Source organism: Theropithecus gelada, chromosome 2 (assembly GCF_003255815.1).
Source record: "Theropithecus gelada isolate Dixy chromosome 2, Tgel_1.0, whole genome shotgun sequence".
NCBI classification, from domain to species: domain Eukaryota; kingdom Metazoa; phylum Chordata; class Mammalia; order Primates; family Cercopithecidae; genus Theropithecus; species Theropithecus gelada.
The window spans coordinates 90,913,423-90,923,126 of record NC_037669.1 but is presented as its reverse complement, the minus strand read 5'-3'; the positions used below and the strand labels follow the sequence as shown (position 1 = coordinate 90,923,126).

Below are 9,704 nucleotides of genomic sequence, written 5' to 3'. Positions count from 1 at the left end.
GCCAGCTCTGTCACACCTAGCTCCCACTGTCACATCAGGATGATGAAATAACCAACTAGCCTGACAGAGGCTCTTCCCAGCTTTAATCCATAAAGACATGAGGAAGAACCACATATCATGGCCTACTCACCACTATCTGATCCTCAGAGGCCAGGGACACGTTGCTATCATCAAAGTAATACCATTTCCCATTCAGTTTGTTCTTCGCATATGCGGTGTCTGCCAAGTTAACAAAGAAAATACTCTAGCGGTCTCCAGAGAATTAATCTGGCTAGCTTATTAGGCATGCACTAAATAAACACAAAAATCCCCAAAACAAAACCCCTGAAATTAAAAATAGTTTACAGTGTGTGTCTTAACAACCAAAAAACAACTCACCTTCTTTTCTAATCTGTTCCTTCTCAAAAAGGATGAAAAGGCTAAAAATGGAGCTGTCAGGGACCAAGGTTTTAAACTATAATTTTGGGAAACTAATCCAAAAAATAGAGCTATTCAGTGCCAATCTTCAGGATGGCTATGTGCAATAATCTAAAACCAGGGAACCCGTAAAAGGAGCTGAAACTTCGAAGATTTAAGCAAAACAATAGCTCTCACAAGGACATGTCAAGTCAATCTCCCCCACTGCGTCTAGGCAGGTGGCTACTAACAGCAACAGAATGCTTAGTGCCTCTGGAGCCTGCAGAATAATCCCAGTTAGGGGAACATTGAGTGTTTGGGTTTGCAGAGCTGGGATGTGAACAATATACCTTAGTCTCTTGTCTCAAAAAAAAAAGAAAAAAGAAAAAAGAAAAATTTATCTTTCAAACTAGGAGTCCAGAGTCTGTGGTTGGGTAACAGTTTCCCACAATGATTTAAGCATTTCTTACAGACAATGCTCCCTGTCTCGATTTTAGACTATTCCCAAGCAGGATGTGTTTATTACAGCAATCCCAGCCCAGTTCCTGCTCCACCCAGACTCTCAGAAACCTCAGAATCCAATGGAGATCTGATTTCCAGTGTCATCTTACTGTGTGGCTTTAGGTGAGGGGTTCAACACTGCAGCCTCAGTTCCTCACTATAGCATTGACTGCACAAAGTGGTGGTGAGGATCATGGGAAAAGGCAACAGAGAAGGTGTTCATGGCCAGTTCACACAGTCTGTGCTTGACACAATAGCAGCAATGGTGGCTTTCAATCTTGAAGTTCCAACTGTAGGCCCAATGTGTACCCTCACACAACCAGCCTAACCTCATGGATGAGAAAACTGAGGATGAGAAACTTGCCCAAATGGTATGTTTGTGTGCAAAAATTAGCAAATAAAAATGAACACAGGCTGGTCACGGTGACTCACACCTGTAATCCCAACACTTTGGGAGGCCAAGGCAGGGTGGATCACTTGAGCCCAGGAGTTCAAGACCAGCCTGGGCAACATGGCAAAACCCCGTCTCTACTAAAAATACAAAAAATTAGCCAGGCATGGTGGCGGGCACCTGTAGTCCCAGCGACCTGGGAGGCTGAGGCAGGAGAATGGTATGAACCCAGAAGGAGGAGCCTGCAGTGAGCCAAGATCGTGCCACTGCATTCCAGCCTGGGCAACAGAGCGAGACTCAGTCTCAAAAAAAAAAAAAAAAAAAAAAAGCAAACCTTACAGAAATTTTGCAAAAAAGTAAAGCGAAGAGGAAAAAAGTAAAATTAACATTTTGGTGTCAATCCTTCAAGGCTCACACTCCTCGGCCCATCAGTTTCTTTGCTTGTTCGTTACCACAGTTGTGATAATACCTTTGGTAAGGATATAATGTTGTGTAGTTGTTTTCATTTAACATACCATCAGCATTTCCCCAGGTTAGTATTAATTTAATTTTTATTTATTTTTTATCTTTTTTTTTTTTTTTGAGATGGAGTTTTTCTTGTTGCCCAGGCTGGAGTGCAATGGCATGATCTCGGCTCACCACAACCTCCGCCTCCTGGGTTCAAGTGATTCTCCTGCCTCAGCCTCCCGAGTAGCTGGGATTACAGGCATGCACCACCACGCCCAGCTAATTTTGTATTTTTAGTAGAGACCAGGTTTCTCCATGTTGGTCAGGTTGGTCTTGAACTCCTGACCTCAGGTGATCCACCTGCCTGACCTCCCAAAGTGCTGGGATTACAGGCGTTGAGCCACCGCGCCCGGCCTACTTCTTATCTTTTTAAGATAGGTCTTGCTCTGTTGCTCAGACTGGAGTGCAGTGGCACAATCATGGCTCACTGCAGCCTCAACCTTCCAGGTTCAATGGATCCACCAGCCTCAGTCTCCCAAGTAGATGGCACTACAGGGGTGCCATCACATCTAACTAATTTTTTTTGTTGTTTTTTAGAGAGAGGATCTTGCATTGTTGGCCAGGCTGGTCTTGAACTCTTGGTCCCAAGTGATTCTCCCGCCTTGGCCTCCCAAAGTGTTGGGATTATAGGCATGAGCCACCATGCCTGGCCTAATTTTATTTTTAATGTTTATGTATTCTTCCATCAAGTAGATAGACAGTAATGCCAGTTGGTCACCGATGCTCTAACTTTTCACTGTTTTAAACAGGTGAGTATCTGTGTGTATAAAGCTTCTCCCCAGTGTCAAGGTCCTTAGGATAGATTCCTAGAGGTGGGGGTACTGAATTAAAGAATATGAAAATGGAAAAAAGAACTTTAAAAAAAGAATTAAGAAGCCGGGCACAGTGGCTCACGCCTGTAATCCCAGCACTTTGGGAGGCCAAGGAGGGTGGATCACGAGGTCAGGAGATCAAGACCATCCTGGCTAACACGATGAAACCCCGTCTCTACTGAAAATACAAAAAAATTAGCCGGGCGTGGTGGCAGGTGCCTGTACTCCCAGCTACTCGGGAGGCTGAGGCAGAAGAATGGTGTGAACCTGGGAGGCGGAGCTTGCAGTGAGCAGAAATCGCGCCACTGTGCCTGGGCGACAGAGCGAGACTCCATCTCAAAAAAAAAAAAAAAGAATTAAAAAAAGAACAAAGAGGGGAATCACTATGAAGAAAGACTACAGCATGAAGCCTGTGAAACTGCATAAGCAAAGCATTTAGGGCAATGCCTGGTCCACTGGTGAGAGATGATGGCCAAGCGCATTTCAGCATCTCAGAAGGAAGCAGATGTCAATACTTACAGTGGCCAACCCCCATGGCTCCATAATGATTGGACACGGCAATGAGGTCGTACACATAAGGCCTTGCTGACGGGTTACAGACAAACTCAGACATGTTCAGCCCTCTGAGCACAAAACACAAAAATAGTTCTTGAATATGTTAAACCCAGACAAAGTAGTTAGAGTAACCCAGCAACCTCTGTTATGCAACAGAGCAGAACACAGGGAGGCACTCAAACTATTTGAGAAAGACCAAGATGTAAGGGGCCCTAGGGTCCATGTGCTGACCACTGACATACTCAGGGTAGAAAATGGGGCCGGGTGTGGTGGCTCCTGCCTGTAATCCCAGCACTTTGGGGGGCCAAGGCAGGTGGATCACCTGAGGTCAGGAATTTGAGACGAGCCTGACCAACATGCTAAAACCCTGTCTCTACTAAAAACACAAAAATTAGGCCGGGCACCGTGGCTCACGCCTGTAATCTCAGCACTTTGGGAGGCCGAGGCGGGCAGATCACAAGGTCAGCAGATTGAGACAATCCTGCCTAACATGGTGAAACCCCATCTCTACTAAAAAATACAAAAATTAGTTGGGCATGGTGGCACATGCCTGTAATCCTAGCTACTTGGGAGGCTGAGGTAGGAGAATCGATTGATCTCGGGAGGTGCAGGTTGCAGTGAGTAGAGATAGTGCCATTGCACTCCAGCCTGGGTGACAAGAGCGAAACTCCGTCTAAAAAACAACAACAACAACAACAAAAAAACGCCAGGCGCAGTGGCTCACGCCTGTAATCCCAGCACTTTGGGAGGCAGAGGTGGGTGGATCATGAGGTCAGGAGATCGAGATCATCATCCTGGCCAACTTGGTGAAATCCCATCTCTACTAAAAATAAAAAAATTAGCTGGGCTAGTGGCACGCACCTGTAGTCCTAGCTACTCAGGAGGCTGAGGTAGGAGAATCGCTTGAACCCAGGAGGCAGAGGTTGTAGTGAGCCGAGATCGCGCCACTGCACTCTGGCCTGGCGACAGAGCGAGACACCATCTCAAAAAAAAAAAAAAGAAAAAAAAGAACAACAACAAAAGAAAATGGGAGAAACTTTCTGGGTAACTCCAGCACCAGACAAAATGGTGATGAGAGGGTCTAGAGATACACACAGAGGGCTTCAGCAACTATGCAGAAATGGCTGTTCTTAACAGAATTACAATTGGTGCCATAATAATTTAAACTCAGCCAAAACAGGCCCCAGAAAGCTTTCTTCCTCCAATTCTTTATTTACAATTTCTCAAACACACAGAAAAGATAAATAATTTTTTTTTTTTTTGAGAAGAAGTCTCACTGTGTCACCCGGGCTGGAGTGCAGTGGCATGATCTTGACTCACTGCAACCTCCGCCTCTTGGGTTCAAGTGATTCTCCTGTCTCAGCCTCCCGAGTAGCAGGGATTACAGGCGTGCGCCATCATGCCTGGCTAATTTTTTTTTTTTGTGCTTTTAGTAGAGATGGGGTTTCACCATGTTAGTCAGGCTGGTCTCAAACTCCTGACCTCATGATCTGCCCGCCTCAGCCTCCCAAAGTGCTGGGATTACAGGCGTGAGCCACTGAGCCCAGCCAAGATAAAGAATTTTTACAACAAATACTTATTAGCCATTACCTGGAGTCTCCTGCTGACATGCTATACTTCATGTATCTATTCTTTCCCGAAGAAAGCATTTTAAAATGTACATTTTGTGGGCAACTCCCTTTTTTTTCTTTCTTTTTTTTTTTTTGAGATGGAGTCTTGCTCTGTCGCTCAGGCTGGAGTGCAGTGGCACGATCTCGGCTCACTGCAAGCTCCACCTCCCAGGTTCATGCCATTCTCCCGCCTCAGCCTCCCGAGTAGCTGGCACTATAGGTGTCCGCCACCACACCCAGCTAATTTTTGTATTTTTAGTAGAGACGGGGTTTCACCGTGTTAACCAGAATGGTCTTGATCTCCTGACCTAGTGATCAGCCTGCCTCAGCCTCCCAAAGTGCTGAGATTACAGGTGTGAGCCACCACGCCTGGCCTACTTTTTTTTTTTTTTTTTTTTTTGAGAGAGGGGCTTGCTCTGTCACTCAGGCTGGAGTGCAGTGGCACAATCTTGGCTCACTGTAACCTCCACCTACTGTGTTCAAGAGATTTTCCTGCCTCAGCCTCCCAAGTAGCTGGGATTGTAGGCATGCACCACCACACCCACCTAATTTTTGTAGTTTTACTGGAGACAGGATTTCACCATGTTGGCCAGGGTAGTCTCCAGCTCCTGATCTCAAGTGATCCACCTGCCTTGGCCTCCCACAGTGCTGGGATTACAGGTGTGAGTCACTGTGCCGGCCTCTTTTTTATTTTTATTTTTGAGATGGAGTCTCGCTCTGTCACCAGGCTGGAGTGCAGTGGCACGATCTTGGCTCACTGCAACCTTTGCCTCCCAGGTTCAGGCGATTCTCCTGCCTCAGCCTCCTGAGTAGCTGGGACTACAGGTGCGTGCCACCACGTCCAGCTAACTTTTGTATTTTTAGTAGAGATGGGGTTTCACCATGTTGGCCAGGATGGTCTTGATCTCCAGACCTTGTGATCCGCCCACCTTGGCCTCCCAAAGTGCTGGGATTACAGGCGTGAGCCATCATGCCCAGCCTATTTTTTTTAAATATATTTTTTATTTTTTGTAGAGAGGAAGTCTGTTTCCCAGGCTGTTTTTGAACTCCTAGGCTCAAGTGATCCTCCCACCTTGGCCTCCCAAATTGATGATATTACAGGCGTGAGCCACTGTGCCCAGCCAGGGAACATCTATCTGTTGACTTACTTTCCTGTTCTTAGTTACGGTCTGTACCGTGGGGCTTGAGAGGATATGAGTAGACAGCCAGTCCCAGTCCCTACCCCAGGGACAGGACCATGGCAGGTCTGCAGCCCAACTGCATCCCCCAATAATAACCCAGCTCTCCCTGGCAGGCTATTCTTGGTTGCCTTGTCCCCTATTGGACTGCCTCTGCTAAGGTGAGGCTACCTGTGACAGATGATGGACAGGAAAAACAGGATAGTTAGGTAGCCTAAGTGACCTGAGAGGGAAACTAGCAGTGGCAGGGATGACTGTGAACAGCCTGTGTCTGGGCAAATGTTCCACTGAAGAGTCTCTTCCCCGAAGATGCAGGATAGGGACAGGAGGGGTAACTACAGCTAAATTCTGACCTCCTAGAGCCCAGCAACACACATCCTTACTCAGAAAAGCTTTTGGTGGCAAACCACTCAGCCAATCAGTGCCAAGATTTTCTGCCTGTTTTTAAATGTTCCTAACACCGTAGTCACCATGACCCACCTGATTGGGAATTCTACAACTGTGTCAAGCTTATCCCTCCAGTATCTGTTGTAGGAGAAACGTTTGAGGTGGACCACCAGGATCTTGGGCAAGGACCATAGGTCAAACTTTTTTGTTGCCTGTTGATGCTTCTTACAGTTGGGACAGTACCTGAAAAGAAAAACCTCTACTTAGTAGGGCAGGCAGGCAGCCGGTACCACCTGGGCACTCATGCATGGAGGCACAGCTGCAGTCCCCTGACAGCTGCCATCCTTTAGGTCAGCACTCAACACTACTGCTTCTGGCCAGGGACCTGTCTTCCAAAATGGGGTGATGGCTTTCCTAGGAAACCTCAACTCACAGAGGACTATGTTGTAGGGTTGGCTATATAAAGAAGTGACACATCCAAACACAAAGGGGTTTATGTGCACAGATGGCCCTGGCAGATCTGAGTCCTGGGGTGCATGGGGCCTCTGCTCAGAAAGTGAGGAGCTGCATACCAGGGGTCATGCTCCCCAAGGGTCTCCATGGTGGTGAAGAGCTCTATGCAGTCTCTCAGGGCCACTGTGGTCTTCTTCTTCTTCTGAGGCTGCAACATGCTCACATGCTTCTCGTAGGCCTATGGGAAACAAAGCACTCAGTTCTGCTGGAGAAAGAGATCTTACTGCATTAAGACACGAAGGCCTTCAGAGGCTCTCCCACCTGGAATGTAGTAACCTTTCTAGAGACTCTGAACATAAAATGACAAACTCTTGAAGTGCTTTTCCTTCTCAGTCTTAAATATGACTTGCTAAATTGCTGTGCAACTGGTGAAAGTGATCGCAGTCCACATCCAGAGCAGAAATCAGCAGACACCACCGACCACAAACCCCAAGGGACCTACCTCAGATTCTTGCTCATCATAGTAAAGGCTCCGAGTTTCACTGTCCCAATCGATGGCCAGTGTAGATCGAGCTGAGGAGGACCAAAATGTCACTTGTTATGGAATGGCAAGCAACAGGAGAGGCTCTCCAAGTGACAGGAGTGAGAAGGATCACACTCAGGCCACACCATCAACACCTTCTCCCCCATCAGCAGCCACTGCCAAGAGCAATGCTCTGCAATGGGCCAGCCCTTCTGACCCCCAGACCCAAAAAGCCTTTGGCAAAGACTTCCTTAGTGATACAGATAAGCTACAAAGGAACTAACTATGGAGAATTCTGAAAGGGCACAGGTCAAGATGGAGTAATAGGGCCCAGATTTATCATCCTCCCACAAACCAAAAAAAAACCTGAAAATGGATGAAACAATTGTTTTCAGACATTGGATACAGCAGGAAGGAGATCCCTGAGAGAAGGGGAAAAAAAGAGACCCCTACATCGTCCTAACTTATTGCCTGCAGGCAGTTGCCAGGACTTAGCATAGGGAAGAGAGGGAAAGATTAAGCTGAAGAGTCAAAGACTGGAGTTTGAGAAGATGGCTAGAATTTGCAAGGCATTCCAGCCTGGGCAACATAGTGAGACCCTGTCTCTACAAAAACTATAAATATTAGCTGGGTATGGTGGTGCGCACCTGTAGTCTCAGCTACTCAGGAGGGTGAGGTGGGAAGGGAGCTGAAAGACAGAGATGCTTCCCCTCCCCCAGCTGGCATGTGTCCTCACTGGCCAATTGTGCTTTTCACACAACTCCTCAGAATGCCTCTTCCTGTCTGTACAGCAGTCTCCATTACAACCTCCATGTGACGGTGAGGCTACAAAATTCATGACCATCCTCTGAATGGATCACATTTCTTGAGCATTAATGAACAAAATAAATATGCGTTTATTCTTATAAGTGAACAAGTATGGGGAAATGTTACTGCCAAGAGTGGCCATGGGAAAGGTTATTGACCCACAGCAAACCCCCACAGAGGGAGTGGAGAGAGACCTACTTTCCTCCGAGGTCATCGAGGACCGAGGAGAAAAGCCTGAAAGGTAGGGAGACCTTTGAAACAGTCCTTAGAGGGCTTCAAGCCAAGGATCATACGAGTGTCTGCTCCTGGAGGCACAGAGACTGTGAAAGCCCAATGCGGTAAGTATCGAGTGCAAGGATTTTCGAACAGATCCTAAGTCCCTAAAGCCCAGCTTGAAAGGTCAGAAAAAGTGCTTACAGTTGAGTTTAAGTAGTTTTCCATCAGTTGCAAGTGAATTTATGTCAGCTGTTCCATAGGAGTTCACAAGACTGAAGGTAAAAAGCCTTTTGGGGCAGGGCTGGCCTTTGATCTTCTTTTGCGTGGTCTTAGTGGGGTCATTTCCCAGCTCATCTTCCCCACTGCCTTCTGTTTCTGAAAGCTGCTCTTTGCCTTCTTCCTGATGCTCCATTTCTTCCTCATCTTCTCCTGGCACATAAATGGAAAACAATATGTATATAATTTCCCACCATTTCAATGTTAAAAATTTTATTTAATACATAACTATGGTGTTTCCTTCCAGATTTTGTTCTGTGTATATGAAATTAAATCTATTCCTTTGCATTTAACTTGAAGTCACATGTGACCCTCACCATACCCTTGCAAGACAGGCAGACTGGGCACTGCTATTCCACGATGAGGAAGTACAGGCTCAGAGAGCTTAAATGAGCCACCTGCAGGCACAATGAGATTCAGCAGCCCTGCTATCCTGTCTAGTGGCCATCACAGCACATGGTCTCTCACTCTTGCAACTTCATCATTAGGCCCACAGAAAGAAAAGGGCGTAAATGAAACACATATTCAACACTCAAGAAGACAGCTTGGTGAGAAACACTATCTTTCATCCATCCACCCACCCACCCATCCATCCACCCACCCACTCACCCACCCATCCATCCATCCACCCATCCATCCATCCATCCATCCATCCGAGACAGTCTCACTCTAGCCATTCTTTCTATCTATCTATCTATCTATCTATCTATCTATCTATCTATCTATCTATCTATCTATCTATCTATCTATCTATCTATCTATCTATCTGCCTACCTACCTATCTATCTATCTGAGATGGAGTCTCACTCTGTCACCCAGGCTACAGTATAATGGCACGATCTCGGCTCGCTGCAACCTTCACCTCCCGGGTTCAAGCGATTCTCCTACCTCAGCCTCCTGAGCAGCTGGGATTACAGGCATGTGCCCATGCCCAGCTTTTTTTTTTTTTTTTTTTTTTTTGAGACGGAGTCTCGCGCTGTGTCACCCAGGCTGGAGTGCAGTGGCGCGATCTCGGCTCACTGCAAGCTCCGCCTCCCAGGTTCAGGCCATTCTCCTGCCTCAGCCTCCGAGTAGCTGGGACTACAGGCGCCC

The 9,704-nt window shown here is 46.9% G+C and overlaps 1 protein-coding gene across 4 annotated transcripts in view; it reads right to left on the bottom strand.

Moving 5' to 3' along the window:
- Nucleotides 1–9,704, bottom strand: part of USP4 (ubiquitin specific peptidase 4) — a 67,383-nt gene that overhangs the window by 1,116 nt on the left and 56,563 nt on the right. For 2 of the 4 annotated variants that reach the window (XM_025375397.1, XM_025375399.1), the window contains 6 exons: nt 8,538–8,765; nt 7,293–7,363; nt 6,910–7,028; nt 6,431–6,580; nt 3,127–3,230; nt 131–219 (listed from right to left, as the gene is read on the bottom strand). In XM_025375397.1, coding sequence (XP_025231182.1) covers nt 131–219; nt 3,127–3,230; nt 6,431–6,580; nt 6,910–7,028; nt 7,293–7,363; nt 8,538–8,765 — 761 coding nt within the window. The remainder of the gene's footprint in view (nt 1–130; nt 220–3,126; nt 3,231–6,430; nt 6,581–6,909; nt 7,029–7,292; nt 7,364–8,537; nt 8,766–9,704) is intronic. The other 2 variants (XM_025375398.1, XM_025375400.1) reach the window with 1 other exon arrangement.